Below are 23,737 nucleotides of genomic sequence, written 5' to 3'. Positions count from 1 at the left end.
AAACACTTCATGGCTCTTTCTTGGAAAGAAGCAACGGTTCGTCAGTCTGTTACGGCATTTCTTAAGGCCTTCATTTCTGCTGGTAGTTTAACGTAAGTTTTATTCCTTTTTTAATTTTTTTATACATACTTTTTATTTTGTATTTAGACATTATTTTATTTGAGTATATTTTTAATTTATGTGAACGATCATATCATTTTATATGTTGGTTTATGGAGTTGATTTATTTTTTTAGAATTAACACTCTGACGTTAATGTTATTTGAAATGAATTGTAAAAAAATAAATTATTTTAAAATTAAATATAATAAATAATAATTTTTCTAAATAGAATAAGATAAAAGATCCTAAAAATAACTTTTTATTATTTACATAGATTAGAAAATCTTTAAAAACACGAGGAAAAATATCCTTATAAATAAGGAGAATCAAACCACTGTGACCACTCACCAGTAGTGAAGCCACATGGGAGCCAAGAAGGATACAAACCCCACTGCTTACTCTCATGGTGCACTTTTACGGCTTAATATCTTAGTTTGACATGTGCGCTTCTTTTTTTTATTGTATACTACTAGATTTGTTATATAAGAATATTAGAAAGTCGATAGTTTTTTTTTTTTTTTTGAGTTGAACCTGTCATTAGCATAGATCAATATCAGCCTAGGTTTGAAGGCCTTGGGGAAACAGTCCCATATAAATATTCTCATCAGCTACGCCTGTGTCCCATCGAGCTACTAAATGGGCAAGTGAATTCCCATCTCTTTTAACAAAGCTACAATTAAAACCCCTAACATTAGAGCAAAATGCAAAAATAGTATCATAGAAGAGGTGAATATGAGCCCTGCCATCTTCTCTACTGTGAGTGACAGAGATAAACAACAAAGAGTCGCCTTCGAGATGGATATACTCAAAGTCAAACGTAATGGCAATCTGTAAACTAAAAAGGGCAGTTGCTGCTTCACTCACGTCAACCGGCCAACGTGCCTTAATTCTTCGAACTCCCGCCACGAGGATCTTGCCATGATTATCACGAAAAACCGTACCAAGGCCACGGATGTCTCCATCTGCAACATAAGCATCGAAATTCACTTTTACCCAACCATTCGCAAGAGGCTGCCAAGATTGATGATGGAGGAAGGTTGCTGCTGTGGGATAGCAGTTGACATATTGTAGCGATTGTAGTCTTCCATCAAGATATTGAAACTTCGGGCTATACTCATTAGATCCCCATCAAAGCCATCAAATACCTGTTTATTTCGTAAATACTAAGCAGCCCACATTGTAGCAAGAATGGAGCTCTAATTGTCCTTTGCAGCATGTCCAAGAATCCAGAAAACAAAATCAGCTAGTGACGTACGGGGAGCATCCTGGAGCAGCTGTCGATCCGGGTGCATATTCCAAATGGGCTGAATATTCGGACAATCAATGATGGCGTGCAGGACAGTCTCTGGAGCATTGTTGCATCTACCACAGGAGGGGGAGGGAACACAGTACCTTTGGAATAACCCGTGTTTCGTAGCAAGGGAACCTTTGCAAGCTCGCCAAAGAAAGTGTTGGGGTTTAGGAGGACAATCAGCCTTCCAAATAGAGGACCAAAGTCTCGAGCTATCTACTGTGGAAGTATCAACACCTATTCTTTGTCAAAGAAGACCCAGTCTATAACCGCTCTTCACCGAATAACACCCATTCTTTTCAAGCCACCAAAACAATGTATCAGTAGGCCATCTATTGGAGAGAGGTATCGCAAGAATATCAGCAACAGTAGTCGCATCAAAGTATCAAGTAAGCTCGTGTGTGTCCCAGCATCCAGAATCAAAGTCAATTAAAACAGAGACACACAAATTGGGTTGAAAGCTTGTTGGGGGGTTAGGGACAGTTAGATTGCACTCTTTGGGGATCCATAATGTGACACCTCTGAATTTCCAACCCCTTAAACAAAATCAGAATCGTAAAGAAAGGGAGGAAATTCGGGTGTTATATAAAAAGAAAAGAGAACATACTTAACATAAACGCTAGAGATTAACTAAGAAGGTGAGTGAGTGGAAATTTCGGCAGCATCTCTGCCGAAAACTGAGAATGTGACAAGAATATATAAATGGATAACATAACAAAATAATCTAAGGCATTTAATGCTTTCAAGAATACGTCACGACGGAAAGAATCATCGTTGGTGTAACAACCCGACTTACCGTTGACTGAGTAAACAGAGTCATCACGGGGTTATATCCCAAGAAAAAAACGAAATCACACTTCTAAAACTTCAGTAAAGGGACACCAGCTCTTTAACGTAACTAATTCAGCTATATCTCCAAAACAAACATCTAACTAAAGCAAGGGTAATTATACAATTCTCTACAAGTCCGAAATAACCAATACAGCCAAATCAAATTTACATTTATCCAAAATTCCTAATACAAATCTATAATTCCTAAATGCTTAGCTCAATTAGAATCCTTGGAATCTCTATTCTCCTCCGCTAATCCGTTATTCCCGACTGGTCCTGATCTGTAGGCAAGATAAAAGTTGGAAACAACAGATGGTCAGATTAAACTGAATGAGAAGTAACAATCCAAAACAACAAACACAGTAATCCAAATCATAGGTTTAAAAGCAACATCAGTTCCCTAGATCTATGTGCGCACAGGGAGTCTAGTTGAGAGGAACATCCATAGCTCTAAGGCTATGTCACTCTCGGGTGAAGCTAGTCAATATCTGAATGACAATTCGCTTCAAAAACAGGGAGTAGGGAACAATGTTCCTCAACTCCGTCAATGACCAGCTCGCAAGCCCGATCCATTGACATATCTCAATAGCAGCATAAGCATTCACAACAATATTTGTCTCAACAATTTTCAAATCAAAGAGTTTTAATAAAAAAATTTATTTTCAAGAAAGTAGTCTGGCCAGACCCTTTAAGGGACTGTTACTACTCACCAAAAAGAACGCTTTAAGAGGCTAAGTTTGGTACTCCGCAATCACTAGAAGGGCTCCTCGATAAAGCATACGATTCTACAACTAGGTTCATATAACTCATTGCATCTCATCCTAATAATGCATCTTAATTCCACCTTCTATTCTAATATTTCTCATTTCAGCGATTGTGCAAGTCCTAACTCCAACCCTCAATATCATCAAAATTATTAACCTTGCTTTAGTCTAGCTTATATTCTTGTAAAGATTATATGTCTCCACAATTTCCTTGTATTCTAATTCAAACACTTCCATTTCATCTAAACTCAAAACCAAGAAACTAAACAAGATTTACAAACTATCCAAAAGCAAGATTCAGCTAGTTTATCCATTCAATTAATAATTTCCACACAACCCTAGATACTCTCAAGAACAACCAATCATACATAACAAAGGATTATATCCAATACTTACATTTACCCAACTATTCGCTTAATAACAACAACAAGATTTAACCACATTAGTAGTTTCACAAGAGTTTCCTAATATTCAAGAACATCAAATTTCCATAATCTTTCTACATCTAACATCTAACAATATTCTAGTCTTTGTAAATTACGTACTAATCAATAATTCCAACAAATTGTTTCAATATTCCACAATCTACCATTCATACATTATAAAACCCAAATTACATTTAATTTTAGAATTCTTCCCCAAAACTCCTCAATCACAATCTCTTATAAACACATATCAATCATCACATAACTCACTAAAATCACATTTTCCATGAATTTCCAATTTAACGACTCATCTACTAACTCATACACATTCCCAAGATTCATCAACATTTAGGCTTCATACATGGTTAAGAATTAAACAAGTGAAAGTATGCCAATGGAACTAATTTCTATATGAATAAGAGTATGATTATTAAAGAAAAACAAAGAAAGAATTCAAGAAGGACTACCTTCTGTTTGCAGCAGCAAGAAACGAAGAAAATTTCAGATTCAACACTTTTTTTTCGACTTGGATTTGATGTTTAATCAACAAGACCAAAACTCACTCAATCTTCCCCAAATCGGCAGAATTCAAGTCAAGGAACAAAGTTTTCGGCTCCTTCTACACTTATGGTGGTTCGAAATTAGAGAAAAGATAAAGAGATTGTTGAAATAATGTGTCGAAAAAATCAAAGAAGAAATCGAGTAAATTATACCTGATTAGCTTTAGTTCGTTACTTTTCAAAAACAATTCAAGCGAAGGATTGCGTTTGTTGAAGGAGCAGGAGCGAAATCAGATGGAGAAGATGAGTAGAGTTGCGTTTTCTTTGAAGATCGAAGGTAAAGAACAACGGGATGAGGTATGGGTTTTCGAAGGTTTTGGGAAGGCAAAGAAGGGTTTGATTTTTTTTTCCTTTTGTGTTGAAGATGGTGATGAATAGTGAAACGCGTGATATTTGTTTTTCTTTTTATTCTTTTTTTTTTTAAGAAAAGGAAAAGTTAAGAAGAAGTTAAATTAAGATTATTTTATGTCATGTGTATTTAAGATCATTCTCGCACTGATAATTCTTTTAAACTTACTCGTCTTAAAATATTTATTTTCCCGAATGTTACAGTCGGCTTCTCAAATCATCAATTCTGATAAGGATCGTGGTTCCAGTGGTAACGCATCGAACTAACGGATACTAAAGGAGTATTCTCACTACTGTACATCCAAAAACTACGCTGCGGAACTATAAATCATACAAGGAGTCACATGGCTCTATACAAGGGAAATTATACAATCCCAAAAGAAAACTTTACAAGTAATATAGAAGCTACAAGCATTAGACAATTTGTATACAGTTGATACGACCGTACTCCGCTCTTTCCCCCAATGCAAGGCAAAAGAAGCTCCTATACCTGTCATGTCAAGATATGATCCTCCTGCTGCTCAACATAATGACCATAGTCAGAAGTGTCATAGCAGGACCATCATAGAGAGTCATGAGCAAACAACAACAAACACATACACGTCAGTAATTAATGAACTTATAACAATTAGAGTCATTGAACAAAACTATAGACAACAATATAGTATGGCAATAGCGAGTCTACTCATCTGTCTAAACACCTCTATTTACTCATAATTTCTCCTTCAAACTACTAATCTCTCGAAATATATTCAAGGGTAGTGGATCCTTTCTCTATTCATGGCATAGTGACACGGCCATGGGCGTTATCGGCCATCCGACGCCCATGGCAAAGTATGAGCTCATGCCCCCTCCAGCTGACCCTCTCGGGTCCTAACTTCGGGAAAAACTAACACACTGGGGTACTAAACCAGTGAAGAGGCCACCATATTGGGGTTTCCAAGGCCCGCATGGTATCACCTCGGTCAAGGGGCGGTATCGGCCATCCGGCGCCCAGTGACCCAAGCATGCTCATACCCCCCTTACGGTGGTCCCGTCGAACCTCACCTAGGGGACTATTAAATCAACCGGACATAATCCAGTTGAGTCACGCCAACTAATCATATATCAAGACTCAATAAGTAGAAAGTTACTTCGATACCACATACAACCAGGGTGCATTCTCTACAATTTAGAAGTCTGTTCTCATAGTCTCCTAATGTTTTCATTCTACTTGCCTATATCACTATTATGACTATACTCTAGCATAATTTACTTTCTGGCACTCTATAATTCTAATACGATGTATATAATCATGAAATATTGATAATACTTTGAAACAATGAATATGATAATTGGTTACTGCATGTACGTACCTGCAAGCGTCACTGCACGACCACAAGTTACAAAAATCACCCAACTAAGGGTCTACTTTCCTCATATAAACTGGGAACCTATACAAGTTAGGAATAGGACTTATAAGTTCTCTTAACTACTTTGTCATACCAGCTAGAAACCAAGGTAACCACTATCATTCATTCACGACAAGTTTTCAATTACTTTTAGCACGTACACATTTCATTCAACACCAAACATAATCGTCAATTCAACAATAACACAAGTTTTTCCATCGGCAAGGAATAAAAGGATTATTTCGACTGTTTCATTACACCAACTAACTTTGAGTTATAACGGCTCACATCATCTTAATATAAAGTGATGATTCACACTTAATGTTGATGTAGTGCTAATATGACGAGTCTTAAAGTTATCATATCGCAATATCATTTATTATATTCTCCAAGGTTAGAAGGAACTAAAATCAAAACGTCATACAAGTAACTTTAATAATAATTCTCAACAAGTTGACACTATGTTCATAGCCTTACTAATATCATTTAATTATAACTTCGTTATTCTAACGAGAGTATTTTGTATTCCACATTAATAATTTCTTTTAATTCAATAAGGCCAATTAAGATTACCATGCCTAACAAAACTCCCACATTCAACACAAATAAAGTTACTCATGTACTAAGACACCATCAAAATAGTACACAACCATTATTTCCATTCATACTTCAAACTCTAAATCATAGATATGTTAAATTCATCAAAAACACTCTTACCCATAAAAGATTCAATGAAAATAATACAAAGTTCAACATTTTTCATCCATATTTTAAAAACCCAATTCATAAGTACATTCAAGTCATCAATCAAATTCTTACCATAACAAGATTCAATGAAAATCATACAAAATTAACACCAACTCATAAACTTAGTAAAATTCTAATTAGATACTAGGAAAATTATTACAATGGGGTAATTAGAAAAGGAGTGAAGAAGTAAGTGGAGGTTGTGTGGTGGTGACACAGGGCCTAAACCGGCTGTCTCTGTTGCTGTTTGCGGGTGGCTGCAGGGAGTCACCACCTGCTATTGGTGGCTACTGTCGGCTGCGGGGGAGGAGGTATAGCTAGCGGTGCAGGCTGCTCGTAGGGGCTCGACCGTGGCTGCTAGAGTGAAGGAGGGGGCGGCTTCACAGGGAGAAGAGGAGAGGAGAAGGGAAGTGAGGAGCAGCTGCTTGTTCGTGGCTGACCCGTGAGTAAGGGAAAGGAATTGAGAGAGGGAAGTGAGGGAGTGACGGCTAAGCTTGAGTATTTAGGGTTTTCACGGGTTTTATACTTGCTATTACTATTATTATTATTATTATTATTATTATTATTATTATTATTATTATTATTATTATTAGGTTTATTTATTTATTTATCTCGATTCATTTTCTTGCGAGAACCGACTAAAAGACTCCCCTTCGTTGGCTCAGACATTTTAATAAAATAGTCATTTTAATTCAAACCTCTTTATTTGAGAAATCATAACTATATTTTTAATATATATATATATATATATATATATATATATATATATATATATATATATATATATATATATATATATATATATATATATATATATATATATATATATATATATATATATATATATATATATATATATATATATGTATATGTATATGTATATGTATATGTATATGTATATGTATATGTATATGTATATGTATATGTATATGTATATGTATATATATATATATATATATATATATATATATATATATATATATATATATATATATATATATTTATATATATATATATATATATATATATATATATACATATATATATATATATATATATATATATATATATATATACATATATATATATATATATACATATATATATATATATATACATATATATATATATATATACATATATATATATATATATATATATATATATATATACATATATATATACATATATATATACATATATACATATATATATATACATATATATATATATATACATATATATATATATACATATATATATATATATATATATATATATATATATATTATATATATATATATATATATATATATATATATATATATATATATATATAATATATATATATATATATATATATATATATATATAATATATATATATATATATATATATATATTATATATATATATATATATATATATATATATATATATATATATATATATATATAAAAGTTAACATTTAAATCCGTACATGAAAGAAATTTATTAAAACTAATTCGGAAATAATTAAATATAATTGTAAAATCTTTAAAAACTATTAAAATATTAAATAATTACATTATTAGAATCTCGGGGTGTTACACATAAATCAAGCCAGACCCGAATGTTTGCACCATTACCAACACGCCATACAAGACCCTCGATGAGTAATGATTTTGCTCCCCAGATGCTACACCACGTGAAACTAGTATCGTGGTTTGAGCTTCCAAACGGACGAATGCTTGAAATAGCGAGCTTGGAGAATACTTAATAGGAAGGGATTGGCACCTACAAGTAAGCGCCATGATTGCTTGGCTAGTAAGTCTGTGTTGAAGCATTGAAGATCCCGAAATCCCATCTCTTCATTGCTTTTAGGTAGACACATATGAGACCAGTTATGCCAATGAATTCTCCGCTGCTCATTGCTCGAGCCCCACCAGAATTTGGCAAACATAGAGTGGAGTTCCTCAATAATAAGACATGGCAACCTGGAAATACTCATCATGTAGATCGGAATCGATTGGATGACAGATTTAATGAGCACCTTACACCAAGTTTGCATCCTCCGGATTCACGAACTTGCACACAATCAACCCCTTCACTCGGAGACAGATTGCTCGACTCTTCCTAACACTCACGATCACCAAAATACACCCAAGAAACCAATTCTTGGTTCTCAGGCCAACCTGTGGGTTCCCTTTTTCCGGCTTCACTCACCTTCAGGATGTTCCCACGCCCTCACCTTGGAGTTTCACTCCCGAAGATTGAAGGTTACACAATAGTTGTTCCACAACCTATTGCTCATGAGCATTCCACGCTCTCTTTGTTCCGGTTGATTGAATAATGAACATACAAACACACAAGGATGAAAAGAAGAGAGAATCTCAGTTATGCACTTTGAAAATGAATGAAAATGAATGAAATCTGATTAATCACTAATGAGTTATTGAATGTAATCTATGATTGTCATTACACGAGGCCTATGCACCTATATATAGCTTTCTAAGGACTAACGACTAGTTTACACACGTGACTAGCACAAGCTTTATTAAAAACAGAAAACAGAAACTAGGCTAAGTACTGGAAGGCTTGTTCGAGTTGTTCTTCTGACAGGGGCACCTTGGACAACACTTTATGAGTTCTGTGATGATCACTAGGAGGGTCCTAGGTCCATGATGGCTAGGCCCAGGTGCAAAGATGCCAATTCCAGGTTGACTTGTCTCGGAGCACGTGTGTTCAGCTCTCAGGCACAGGTGCAAAGTGGCCTTGTCGCAAACAGTCTGTTGGTCAGTACTTTGGCTGCTTGAGTATGTTTTGTGATTTCTGGGCTTCTCGTGTATTCCTCGGGCTTGGACATCTTGATCATGGTGTGTCTTGTTGTTCTTATCATGCCCAAGTGTAACACCCCGATATTTTCTTCCCGATATATTTAATAATTCATTAGTAATATTATTTCTATATATATATTTTATTTATTATTGGGCTTGGTCATGAGATTTGCAATCCTTTTTGGCAATTAGAATTATTTGGGCCCAAACTTTTCCTTAACCCATCTTTTATTTTCAAATAAAAAAATAAATAAATAAAAGAGAAACTTTTGGTGGAGCTTGTAACTCCCTTAGGTTAATGAAGGATCAAGGCATTAATCCCATATAATTAACCCTTCTTAATTCCTTAATCATTTTCATTTTAACATCCTTTCAAAATTTCTCCTAATTCACATTCCTAACTCCATTACACTTCATCATTTGGTGTTTTCCTTTACAATTGTAAGTGTAATTCTTAATCTATGTTGAATCTTCAGTTTTAATTTAAAATTCTATGATTATTATATGTTTTATCTTATAATTCATATTTAATTTATGAATTTAAAATTTCATGTATGATTTTGAGATGTATTTTTCTATCTAAATTGATGAAGAATGTTTCTTTTTAGGGATTTAGATATGTTTATATGTGTGTGAAGGATTTGTTTGATGGATGATTGTAAAGTATATATATATATATAAAAAATGGATGCTCATAGAAAAATGTAAGTGGTGTTAGATATTTATTTTATTGATTAATAGGAGGAATTTATAATGTTGCTAGAGAAATATATATAAATATATATATATGTGAAGTGTGTGTGTGTACATTGTGTAAAAAGAATTATTTTTGAGGAATAAAAATTAATTTCATAGATGGTCATGAAATTATGTAAATATTGTCGTTTAGATTTAATAGGAAATAAAGCATTGAAATTTATATTTTTGTGATGAAAAAAAATAAAATGACAAAATCCCGTAGGTTTGGAAAATGGTGAAAATAAAGTGTTTTTGGAACATTTTTGGCTTTGAAATTAGGTTAAAAATACTTATACTATGTTATAAATTATGGAAATTGGTACCCGGGGGTTTTGATGCCTTCCAGACGCAACGGTGAAGTCGAATTTTCAGTTTGACAGCTTTAAGTTGAGTTTCTGGACAGATTGTATAGGCTGTCCTGTTTTGTGTATTTGCCATGTTTTAGTATGTGATGGATGTTAAAGGTATGGATGTAATTGTATGTATGTGTTATGGATGATTTGAGGAAAATGTGTATGTGTGCTTATTTCCCGAATACGATTGAACCTTGTAGGAAGTTGATTCGTGACCGGGAATTGATTAAGACGCTTGTGAGTTGGTTATCTTGCTTAAGGTATGTACACGCAGCGAAGTTCGCATTTAGACCGATGTATCATATAATAATGGTATACAAAAGTAAAGTAGGGATATATAGTATGAATAATGTTATCTTTTCGAATAAATAATTTTGATATATTGTTTTGATAAGCAGAGGTAGTATGACCTCACTAACCTTAAAGTGGATGTAGTATAACGTCAATTGGTGGAAATGAATTACTCGCGGTATATGGGGGCATTATGAGCCACCGCGGGGGTATGCATACTTAACCATAGGCACCGAAGTAAGGCGAGTGTCTATGGTAGAGACTTGCTTAGGGGTTAGCTCCCCCTAATGTATTGTCTCACTTATGGAGATTGGAGTGTACCGACAGTATGGCTGGATAGTACAGCAGTATGGCTGACTAATCTTTACATGAAAATAATTATTCTTTATTAGCATGATTGAAGCGTACGGTTCTGTGAATTGTCAGCTATTAAATTAAAACTTTCTCTTGTGTTATTATTTATTTGGTATGCGACGATTGCTGACGTGTACTTTTGGTCTTAACGACCCTGCAATGATGTTGTTTCCTATCTGGGCAATGACTAGCAGTAAGTTAAGTTGCAGGTTTGGGGAATGAGGATTGTCCCTTGGAGAAATAAACCGTTAGGATACAGAAGTCTTGATAAGAACTTCTAATAAAGTTTAAAGAATATTTGGTTTTATGAGGCGATTTTGTTCTCAAGTTGTAATAAGTTGATTTAATTTTTCGTTCTTATCCGCTGCTAAGAATTTCTTATATCTAGTAGTTCATAATAACACTAATAAAACTCGATCCGCAAGCTTCCCTTAATTTAAAATCCGTTTTTAACTGCCTTCTAACATCCTGGTTTGACTCGGACGATATACACTTGTTTTTAAAAGGTCATCTTCTCTTTTCGTACGATCCGAGTTATTCCGAGATGTTACACCAAGACTTGGGTGCTTAGTAATATGCTTTTGAACAGGAACAGTAGGAACAACTTGTCCGCTGGGAACTGCTTGTAGTTCCTCTGGGCTTGGACCATGTTCTGAGGGGTACGAATATGGTTCAACTCCTCCTTCTTGGGAAAGAATTGACCTTAATTCTTGTTCCTTTGTATATAACTGCAAATCCCCAATATTGAAAGTGTTGGTGACATTGTAGTCTGTAGGTAAGTCCACCTGGTAGGTATTGTCACCAAGCTTAGCAGTAATGTGGAAGGGTCCTGCTGTTCTGGACATGAGTTTGTTCCTCCTCAGTTGTGGGAACCTCTCTTTCCTTAAATGCACCCAGAATAGATCTCCAGCCTTCAATGATTCTCTGCCCATGTTCTTCTTATCAGCTTCCTTTTTGTATCCTTCATTAGTCCTGCTGATATTCTCTTGGGTTACTTGATGCAGCTCCAACAATCCTTCAGCTTGTTCCTTGGTATCCCTTTGCTTCCTGCTATAAAAACTAACATGTGTGAGATTAAATGTCAGCAATGGGCTTTCCCTATATACACGTTGAAGGGATGAGTGCTGTGTGGTATTGTTAGGTAGGTTTTCAGGTGGTAGCCCTTTAGAAGAGACGTCCCTGTACTGATTCTTGAGTTTTCTCAGCTCAGGTGATATCGTTGTATGGCTACTGTCCTCCTTAATGGATACCAGATACGGCTCTTTCTTTCCCTTAACCTCTCTATCACGCTTCCTTCCATAGATCAAATGTAAGAATGGTTTAGGTGTCTTAGTCATTTCATCCAGAGACACAACAGTACAATGCTGCAACAGGGGTCTAATTTCAGTTGGTGTGCCTGTATCTTGGTCTGCTTCCTTATTGTTCAACACACAGACCTCATTCTTGCCCTTGAACTCTTTCTCACAACTCTTCCTGCTCATCAAATGAACAGGATTCCTCGCAGTAGATGGTATGGACTGATGAGATGGCAAAGGAATCAAATCTTTGAGTTTCCCCTCATGTCTGATTGTGTAGGTATTAGTGAACCCATTGTGTATGCTCTTCTTATCATATTGCCACGGCCTTCCCAAGAGCATATGGCAAGCACTTATATCTAAAACATCACATAAAACCCTGTCTTTGTATGATCCAATGGCAAATCCCACAAGGCACTGCTTATAAGGATGTGGGTGAGGTCTAGTTTTGAGGTTAAGATCAGTCACCAGGTCAATGCTAACACAATTTGACTCGCTTCCACCATCAATGATTAAATCACATATTTTATTCTCAATCCTGCACTTGGTCTGAAAAATGTTTTCTCTTTGATCGCTTTCTCTTTCCTCAAATGCTGAGTGCAAGCTCCTCCTTATGATCAAACTATAATGGCCATCCTCTGGCATAACTCTCTCTATTTCTTCTTCTAACTCTTCCTCCTCAGTGCTATGCTCATATCTGACCAATCTTCCTAACTCATTCACTCTATATGACCCATCAGGTTCATCCTCAGGTACAGGAGGCCAATCCTCTTCTATTCTGCCATTTCTAGCTACCAACATCACTTTAGGTTTAGTATCCTTCCTGATTTCCTTCCATTCTTGAGCAGTGAACACTCTAGCATTAGGGCAATCATTTTTTGTAATGCCCATGGCCATGACACTTGAAGCAAACTATATTCCTCATGGGTACAGTGGCCTTTCCAGGTGTACTAAGGAGCTGTTCTGTTTTCCTCTGCATTCTGGGTGGGCTAGGGCTGTTGCTCCTGGGTGTGAGGCTTTTAGGGGACTTAGGTTGATTGCTCTTAAACATATTCCTTTTGGCATAAGATTGCTCAATGGTTTGGGCCATGTTGAAAGCTAGCTGTAGGTCAAGATTAGGTATAGTCATAAGCTGTTCTCTAATGTTTTCCCTCAAACCAGCCATGAATTTAACTAACTTCAGGTCCTCTGTGTCATCTATTTCACAAAGCACAATCAGTTTCTCCCATTCTTGGAAGTATTCACTAACACTTCTCCCCCCTTGATGCAAGGTACTCCATCTAATATATAGTTGATGGCTATAATTGGTTGGCACATATTTCCTCCTCAAATGTTTTTTCAGTTTATCCCATGTATCAATCCTTGGTCTATCCTCTCTTCTCCTCTGTCTCTGCATACCCTCGAGCCATATAGCAGCCAACTTTGTAAGCTTGATCTTAGCTAGTTTGTATTGTCCCTCAGGTGTGGTGTTTTTATATTCAAAATATCTATCCAAACTCGCTTCCCATTCTATGTACTCTTCAGGCTTGTTGGACTGGCCATCAAAATCACTTATGTCAATCCTCACTGTTCTGTCCTCATGGTCTTCGTGGTGGTGGACAGGAGGTCTCCTTTGGTTGCCTATTCCAGCCTGGGCTAAGAGTTGGGTGATACCATATGGGGTTTCCTCAATGGACTCTAACCTGACATCCATGGTATAGGTCTCTACAGCTAGATACCAACACAAAAGCAAACACACACAAGCAAGCAATGCACAACAGGCTCTAGGTCTCCCAGCTATGTTCCAGCACGAAAGCACAATCAAACAAAATTTAAATCCAAGATCAACACAGAGATTATAGCATAAAAGGAATAAAGATTCACAGACGAACAACAAATTGTATTGATTCAAGATTCGTAGACAAAAGCCAAACAATGTTAACCTAGATAATGCAATAATACGAACTTCTTTTTCTGAAATCAAAATCGTGTAATGCTTTATTATCAATGCAAATGTATGAGAACGTAATTGAATGATGCAAAACAAAACGTAAACAATCAACAAAGGAATCAATGTAATCCAATTTAACCAGAAATCGAAAATCAAAACGTCAGAATACGTTTCTTCCCAGATTTTTTTTTTTAAAACTTCGATTGCGTCAATTAGAAATTGAATTGAATGATGAAAACTATCGCAAAGATTAATTAGAAATCACCTCTATTCAGATTAACAATTGCATGTAACCTGAATACAAAGTTTGGAACGATTTTACCAATTTTCGTGTGCGCTGAAAATTCAGTCTTCTCTGAAACTCCTGTGCGATTTTTCTTCGTTCTTATTCAACTATGGTGTCTTGTGCCCTTTCGTCACTTACGCTCTGATACCAATTTGCACCAAGTTTGCGTTCTCTGGATTCACGAACTTGCACACAATCAACCCCTTCACTCGGAGACAGATTGCTCGACTCTTCCTAACACTCACGATCACCAAAATACACCCAAGAAACCAATTCTTGGTTCTCAGGCCAACCTGTGGGTTCCTTTTTCCGGCTTCACTCACCTTCAGGATGTTCCCACGCCCTCACCTTGGAGTTTCACTCCCGAAGATTGAAGGTTACACAATAGTTGTTCCACAACCTATTGCTCATGAGCATTCCACGCTCTCTTTGTTCAGGTAGATTGAATAATGAACATACAAACACACAAGGATGAAAAGAAGAGAGAATCTCAGTTATGGACTTTGAAAATGAATGAAAATGAATGAAATCTGATTAATCACTAATGAGTTATTGAATGTAATCTATGATTGTCATTACACGAGGCCTATGCACCTATATATAGCTTTCTAAGGTCTAACGGCTAGTTTACACACGTGACTAGCACAAGCTTTATTAAAAACAGAAAACAGAAACTAGGCTAAGTGCTGGAAGGCTTGTTCGAGTTGTTCTTCTGACAGGGGCACCTTGGACAACACTTTATGAGTTCTGTGATGATCACTAGGAGGGTCCTAGGTCCATGATGGCTAGGCCCAGGTGCAAAGATGCCAATTCCAGGTTGACTTGTCTCGGAGCACGTGTGTTCAGCTCTCAGGCACAGGTGCAAAGTGGCCTTGTCGCAAACAGTCTGCTGGTCAGTACTTTGGCTGCTTGAGTATGTTTTGTGATTTCTGGGCTTCTCTTGTATTCCTCGGGCTTGGACATCTTGATCATGGCGTGTCTTGTTGTTCTTATCATGCTCAAGACTTGGGTGCTTAGTAATATGCTTTTGAACAGGAACAGTAGGAACAGCTTGTCCGCTGGGAACAGCTTGTAGTTCCTCTGGGCTTGGACCATGTTCTGAGGGGTACGAATATGGTTCACACCTCCCCTGCAGTTTCTTCCAAACTCGATCCGTCAGACAAGTGAAGATTTCCTTCTTTGAGCGCCCAATGATAGTAGGAAGACCTAAGTACTTTGTGTGCCGGTCCACCTCTTTAACCCCCAGAGTATCTACAATCGCTCTTCGCACCTCGTAGTGAACCCCTTTGCTGAAAGAAATCTTAGTCTTATAATAATTTACTTTTTGTCCGGACGCTCTCTCGTACGTGCTAATGATATTAGCTACCTCTGAGCATTCCTGCACCGACGCTTTAGCAAAGAGGATACTGTCATCTGCAAAAAACAAATTAGATAAAATAGGGGCTCTTCTACATATACGAATGCCATGGATACACCTCCTCTCAACACCAATGGAAATCAACCTCGAGAAAAGCCTCAGCACAAATGATAAACAGATAAGGCGATATCGGATCACCTTGTCTTAACCCCCTAGAAGGAACAACCTCTCCACATACCATATTGTTGATCTTGACGGAGTACGACACACTAGAAATACAACTCATAATATGATGAACCCAGGAGACACTAAAACCCATTTTCAGCATGACTTTCTCCTGAAAAATCCACTTAACTCTGTCATAAGCTTTACTCATATCCAATTTCAGCGCAAAAGTGTCCCTACCACTGTTCCCCCATCTTTTCATCGCATGAAAGGCTTCAAAGGCAAGAAGTGCACTATCTGTGATCAATCTTTTGGGAATGAATGCACTCTGGTTAGCTGAGATGATATCCTCCAAGAAAGCTCTAAGTTTGTTAGCCATCACCTTCGATATAATTTTGTAGATAACATTGCAACAGCTTATGGGGCAGTATTCAGTTATGTTCTTCGGTTCTTTGCATTTAGGTACAAGGAAAATGCATGTTTTATTTATAGGTTTCAAGTCAACCTCACCCCTCCACCACAAACAAACCAGACCAACAACATCATCACAAACAATATCCCAGAATTTTTGGAAGAAAAGAGCATGAAAACCATTTATACCTGACGCTTTCGTAGGGTGCATCTGGAAAAGTGCCATACGAATCTCATCGCGGGTTGGCTTCAAGTCAAGCATCTAGTTCATCTCCCCAGTTACTACAGTGTTGATGCCCTCAAGAGCTTCTGGGAAACCCGAAGGGGAAGTAGATGCAAAAATACTCTTGACGTAGGCCACAACCAACCTTTCAATGTCTGATTTAGAGGTCTTCCAATGTCCATTCTCATCATTTAACCCACGTATAGTATTGCGCTTCCGTCTCGAGTTTCCCTTGTGATGGAAATACTTAGTGTTCTTGTCACCATCTTTCAATTCATTAACCCGAGATCGCATGTGCCAATAGGCTTCCTCCACTCTGTGTAACCCATGAAGCTCATCTGACATTTTCGAACAAGAGGCAAGTGTGTGAGCATCCGGAGACTGCCTTTGGGCTTTAGCTAGCTTTCTTTCTGTGATTTTGATCAAACTTTTGTTTTCTCTAAACTCCGTTGCTGCCCACTCTTTGAGAGAGATGCCACATTCCTCCAATTTAGCATGAACAGGGGTGTTCAGACTCGAGTTTCAAACATCCGAAATGACCTCTCTACACCCTTCCTTCGATAGCCAGTAAGACTCAAACCTGAATAATTTTTCGTGATAATCCTCCATTCTGCGCTTCTCCGTGTAAAGAAAGATAGAAGCATGATCCGACTTGTAGATTGGGAAATGTCTGACATCAATCCCTGGAAAAAAATCAACCTATCCTGGAGAGGCAAGGAAACGATCTAGTAGTTCACGAACATATATAGTCGGAGAATTACCATGATGCCAAGTGAACCAGCTACCACGATAGCCCAAATCAACCACATCGCAATTATGAACACAGTTTCTAAAAGATTCTACATCTCTTACACATCTTTGAGTACCACCCTCCTTCTCCTTAGACCTCAAGATCTCATTAAAATCCCCAAAGAAAACATATGAGACTTGTACCACATCCATTAACGAATGCATAAGCTCCCAGGTTCTGAATTTATAAGCTCTATCTGGCCACCCATAAATGCCATTAGCAATCCACGAGTTCCCATATTCATAAAGTTCTACCTTTACCGAGATGTGTTTATCCGAATAAGACTTCAGGCTAACACGTAAGTCTTTCCACCACAGACCCAGACCACCAAAGTTACCATGACTACTAACACAAAACCCATTCGAAAAGCCACATTTATCCGCGGGTCCAATTTTACAAGACCCAGATCCGGATCCGTGGGTACTACGGATCCAGTACCGGATCCGGGTCCAAAAACGGGTCCTTTTTTTTTTTTTTTTTTATAAAATGTATTTAGATTGCAATAAAGCGATATTTATGGACTAATGCTAATAATACATATAATTTCACAATGAATCACCCAAAAAAGTATTATACAACTTAAAATTCTCTTTAACCAACAAACACATTCAAAATTTGTTAATAAAAGTCAATCCTTCATGTTCTTCATACAATTAAACTCAACATAAATCAACCATTAAACTCAAATAAATCAACATAAATCAACCACCAAACTTAAATAAATCAACCACTAAACTCAACATTAGACATATATCTACTACTCAACATAAATCAAAAGTAATGTAGGAAAAAAAAATAAATATAAGACATATATCGACCTGCTGGCTGCGACTTGCGAGTCTACGACAATGGAGTCGGCTGTATGGGAGGCGGCGGCACTGGAGGCGGCCTTGGAAGAAGCGCAGTTCGCAGACTACGACACTGGAGAGTGGAGAGTGGAGAAGGTTGGAAACTGGAAGCTGGAAAGAAGAATCGCAATTCGTAATTTGCCTAAGGCTACGGTTACTGAAAATGAAAAAAAAAATCTCAAATTTCAAAGTTTTAAACTGAAAATAGGGGTAAGGTTATAGGGCCTTAAGGGTTACTGTAGTGAACTAGTGATATAAAAAAATAAATTTTTTTTTAAAAAAAGAAACGGGTCCTTTAGATCCGCGGGTCCGGATCTGGGTATTTTTCCCAGATCCGAACCCGGACCCGTGAAATTTAACAGGATTCGGATCCAACCCGAATCCGACGGGTCTATATTTTAAGACCCAGATCCGTAAAAACGGATACAGATCCACGGATCCGGGTCGGATCCGGTACCCATTGCCATCCCTACACACCCCATTAACAAATGATGATGAAAGGGAAAAAAAAAAAAACAAATGTAAAGATGAAAAATCCTAACCGTTAAAACAAGGAAATCTGATCCATCCTTCTCACAAAATAGCCAAAAACCCCGTATTGTTTAGTCACTTGCAAACCTTCCAGTTCCATCCCTCCTTCCGCCCCCAACAAAACCCTTATCATCTTTCCTTCTCAGTTCTCCCGACTTTCTCTCTCTACAACCCTATCTTTCTCTCTCCTCATCAATCTAATTGGTGACAGAAAAACGAGAGAGAAGTTTTGAATTTGTTTACATTAGGTTTAGATCGTAATACAAATTAACGATGGATTCAGATCAAGGGAAATTGTTTGTAGGTGGGATTTCATGGGAAACGGATGAAGAAAAGCTTAAAGAATATTTTGGGCAATATGGAGATGTTTATCAGGCTAATATTATGAGAGATAAAACAACTGGTAGACCTAGAGGTTTTGGATTTGTTCTTTTTTCAGATCCTTCTGCTGTTGATAGAGTTCTTCAGGATAAACATACCATCGATGGCAGAACGGTATTTCCCTATCTCTTTGTCTTCTTTTTTAATTCCCTTCAGTTTATATTGTTGTTCATTTGTTAATCTATTGGTTTATTAATTTTGCTTTTTTGGTATGTATGTGGACAAACCCTAGAAAATTGTTACTATTTCTCTTTAGTGCTCTTTTTTTTAAAAAAATTTCTTGTACATCAATGGACTTGAGTTTTTTTGCTACCAGACTCAATTGGAACCTACTTTTTTGTTAGGGGTAAGGGTGCGGAGATCCCATCCCTCCAAACTTTGACCTAGGTGGGAGGGACTTAATGCATTAGGGTAAGCGAGTGTGCTAACATTCGTTACATTTGGGACTGCTTATCTCGTTTGGTGGTAAATCTGTCTTATATTAAGATTTTTGATGCTTGCAAATTGCAATAAATGTTTTCAGTACTTTGTTCCTTGTATAAGTTTTAGTTTTACTTCAGGTCGAGGCTAAGCGAGCAATGTCAAGAGAAGATCAACAGAACTCTGGAAGAGGAAACAATGGTGGTAGAGACGTAGGTGGAGGAAACATTAGAACCAAGAAGATATTTGTTGGAGGATTACCTCCTACTTTAACTGACGAAGGGTTTCGGCAGTACTTTGAGAACTATGGTAGTGTAACTGATGTGGTTATTATGTATGATCAGAATACAAATAGACCCCGTGGTTTTGGATTCATTTCTTTTGACAACGAGGATGCAGTAGATAGAGTTTTACAGAATACCTTCCATGATTTAAACGGGAAGCAAGTTGAGGTTAAGCGTGCACTACCCAAGGACGCCAACCCTGGTATGGGTAACCGTGGGGGTGGTGGTGGTTATAATTCTGGTGGCGGCCAGAATGCTTATGATAATAGGATGGGTTCTAATAGATATATGCAGGGTCAAAATGCAGGTGGTGCTTTTCCACCTTATAGTTCTTCTGGTTATGGTGCAGCGGGTTATGGATATGCGCCTGCTAATGCTGGCATGGGCTATGGTGCGTATCCTGGATATGGAGGCCCTGCCAGTGCTGTGTATGGGAATCCAAATGCTCAAAGGAGTTCTTGGAATGCACAGGCAGCTTCTGGTTATGGTGCAGCTGGTTATGGAAATGCAGGTCCTTGGGGTGCTGCTGGTGCAGGTAATGGTGGCCCGACTGGTCAATCTCCAGGTGCAGCCTCTGGGTATGGGAGTCAAGCTTATGGATATGGGGGTTACGGCGGTGGTGATGGATATGGTAACGGAGGTAATCGTTCTGGAGGGGCCACTGGTAACAATGGATCTGGTGGTGCAGGAGAGAGGCAAGGGGGCTATAGTAGTGGATATGGTGATGCTAATGGTCATGGTGGATATGGTGCTGGTGGTTATGGGACTCAGGCCGGTTCACAAATGGGTTACAATAGTGGATATGGTGGTGCCTAAAATTGACAAGCACAGTAGCTGAATTATCATGGACCTTGGAAGTTTGTTTTCCTGTGATGAGGGAATCCTCTTTCTGTCTCAAGCATGCTGCTGTATGGTTGGCTTGTTGCTTTGCTGTAGTTCACCTTATCGTTCTTGATGGTCTTTTTTTAAACAATTAGTTTATCAGAGTACTAGCTGTTCATTTTACTGTCGTTTTGAGTTTAGTTATGTATTTGGTGTGCTGATTGTTGTTTATTTGCTATTACTGCTGCTCTATTACTGTCCTTTAAGTGTCTAGGCTGTATAAGCTTATATTGATCTGTTTCTTTGGTTGCTTTCCACCTTGGGCTTACAGAATTGCTTTTTTATATAATTACCTTATTGAATTTGCTTAGCAGGAAGAAAACCTATGCATGGTGTTTGATAAGCTGATAAGCATAGTTCTCTTGTAGTTACCTTGTGTTTGACGTGTGAAACATGAAGTAGAAAGATTTAGTCGAGCATCTCATTTCTCGTACTGGTAGACATTGGAGCCGTAGACAAGTTGGGTTGATCAGTTGGTAATGGATAGAGATAACGTAGTGGTAGTTGAAGCTTTAAAGTTGGCATAACCATTTCTCCCTGTATTTGCCCTTTGTGTTGTACAGGAGAGCTGCTCAGGTTCTGAAGTGAGGGGCTTTCACACAACTAAATGCAAGTTTGCTGCGGAAGGTTAGCATTTTGTGAGATTGATCAACCCAAGGAAGTCCACTTCAGTTCTAATCTTCTATCCAGTTGTGGTGCGCTGATGGAAATATATAAGTTGATCTCTGTTGGGTATGTTGAAACTGAGTTGAGGATCCTTTCTGACTGTTAAATTAGGAGATTTTGACTAGTAAATCTTGGTTTGTCAAATAGAAAGGATGAGAATTGTTATTTGTTATGCATGGTTTCTCGAGCTGAATTAGGCTCCTGAAGTTGAAGTAGAGTATATATTCCTGTGGGCAAGTTATTTAAGAATTGTGTACTTGACCATTGATACAGTTTCATAGCGCGATTGTAGCCCTTGAAATATGGTCAGAGTAGTGCAACTGTGCAAGTTATGGTTAGACCAGATTATAGTTCATGTGTTGTGATAATGGAATTACTTGAATTATTCTGGTTTAGAAGATCCACAGACTAGTATAGAACTTTAATGCACAATTTTCTGGGCGGATCCCTTCGTAAAGTCCTGTTACCTTTGGATGGTTCCCTGGTTGGATTTTACATCGGTCGGCCATTTAAATTGTAGCAAATTGAGTACTATATTAGGTAGGTAACTTCCAGTTTTTAACAATTACCCACCTTCTTCAATATTCAGCACTGAATGTTAATCTGATCGGTTTTACAAAGCTGAATAACTGTTTGCATTACACATGGGTGATGGGATGGACCTTTTTGCAAGTTTTAGGTTCAATTCTTACTAGCTCTTTTCCCTCGGTCTAGCATGTGATAAAAAAGCAATGATTTTTGTCTTTGTTGGAGCAATTAACTTCCTTTTCTCTCAGTCTATTATGTAATGAAACATATATACACATGAAATTCAATTTATGTGCTTGAATGTATCAAAGCCTCTTAGCAGGCATAGCTGCCCAAGGTGTATCTTGAGTAGTTATGTGCTTATGTGTCTTGAAAATATATGCTAAATTAATAAAGGGAAGTTATTAATTGACCCTTAATTGAAGTTAATATTAACAAGTTGCTTGAATTACACATAAATTGATTGAAATTGTCGAATAGTGAAGAAAAGATATTCTCAACCTTTTTGACATTTTCAAATGCAGAGGCAAATTAAATCGGTCATTGCAAAGTTGACGGAGCTCGAATGTTTTCTTCCTCTTGTCAAGAAAGACTATGGAGCGTAAAATATTTGGTTAAATAGTTTATAGACAATTTTAACTTAATTTGACTATAATAGAAGATTGTATGGTCAGACCATTTAATGTTATAAATTATTATGAATAAATTATATTTTAACAAGTTAATCCAGCAACATGTTTATAACTAATTGTTCTTATCAACCACTAAAATCATCTACTTATTTGCAAAACCCCTTTATATGCTTTGCACTATTTTTAGTAAGTGTAACTCGTGACCAAATATTTCTATAAGCAAAAGAGAAATGTTGGATCTATGTCACAAAAATCACATAAATTTGTAGAATTTCGTATAATATTGTAATACGAAAATCAGAGCTTATTCTAGTTAGAACTTACATCCTCATTCTTAAATAAGATTTTGAGTTTGATTCTCATTGTATCCTTTACGAAGTCTTTTCTTCCTCTAAGCTTACTTTAAAGTCGGAAAATACATCCGAGTAATATATTCAGTATTGAACTAACATCTACATAATTGTACAGAAGCAAGAATTTGAATCATCATCGTCATCACTGTCGTCGCTCACATCACTGCAAAAAAATAAAGATTCTCAAATGAGATCCGGATTGTATTTTATACAAAACATGTGAAAATATGATTTGGTATATCAATTGCATCAACATTAAAACTGATTCATTATCTAATCAGGACAACGAGTGCTACAGAATTTTCAAACACTATCTGTTAACAATCTCATGTGCTGAATGTGTCAAATCTAAACTAAAAGAAAACCATCTAGAATGTTAATAATTAATGATACTATTAGTATTTAGTATAGTCTTAAGTCTTAACTACTAACTAACATTTTTTTTGGGATTAGAGGGTAAGTTAAGGAGAAGGGGAGAACTAGGTGAGACTCAAAATCAAAACATTTCTTATAAAGCGATATTTGCTGTCCAAGTATTTATTTTGGTTTTATATGAAGTCTCTAAACAAATTTTTAGGGGGACCGAGCCCTTTGGACCTCCGACCCTCAAGAAAGGAAACAATCTTTTGTTATTATAAAAGTAAAATTGCTTATATTCTGACTCTTAAACCATGCTTAGAAGGAAGCCATTTAGTGCTCTTGGGAAAATGCAAAATTGTCTAAACTTGCACTAAAGACTTGCTGAA

General features: G+C 36.9%; 1 protein-coding gene and 1 long non-coding RNA gene across 2 annotated transcripts; both read left to right on the top strand.

The window, feature by feature from the left end:
* On the top strand, nucleotides 1–11,435 carry LOC130825688 (uncharacterized). Its single transcript, XR_009046913.1, has 3 exons — nucleotides 1–92; nucleotides 10,565–10,624; nucleotides 11,204–11,435. It is a non-coding gene; the product is annotated as an uncharacterized LOC130825688 (long non-coding RNA).
* Nucleotides 11,436–18,907: 7,472 nt separating this feature from the next.
* On the top strand, nucleotides 18,908–22,253 carry LOC130825686 (heterogeneous nuclear ribonucleoprotein 1-like). The gene is made up of 2 exons (XM_057691032.1): nucleotides 18,908–19,340; nucleotides 19,787–22,253. Exons 1-2 carry the CDS (start codon nucleotides 19,119–19,121, stop codon nucleotides 20,744–20,746), a joined length of 1,182 nt encoding a protein of 393 aa, XP_057547015.1. The 5' UTR covers nucleotides 18,908–19,118; the 3' UTR covers nucleotides 20,747–22,253.
* The last annotated feature ends 1,484 nt before the right edge of the window (nucleotides 22,254–23,737 follow it).

This window comes from Amaranthus tricolor, chromosome 10 (assembly GCF_026212465.1).
Source record: "Amaranthus tricolor cultivar Red isolate AtriRed21 chromosome 10, ASM2621246v1, whole genome shotgun sequence".
NCBI lineage: Eukaryota > Viridiplantae > Streptophyta > Magnoliopsida > Caryophyllales > Amaranthaceae > Amaranthus > Amaranthus tricolor.
The sequence above is the reverse complement of the archived record's forward strand: the minus strand, read 5'-3'. Positions and strand labels throughout refer to the sequence as shown.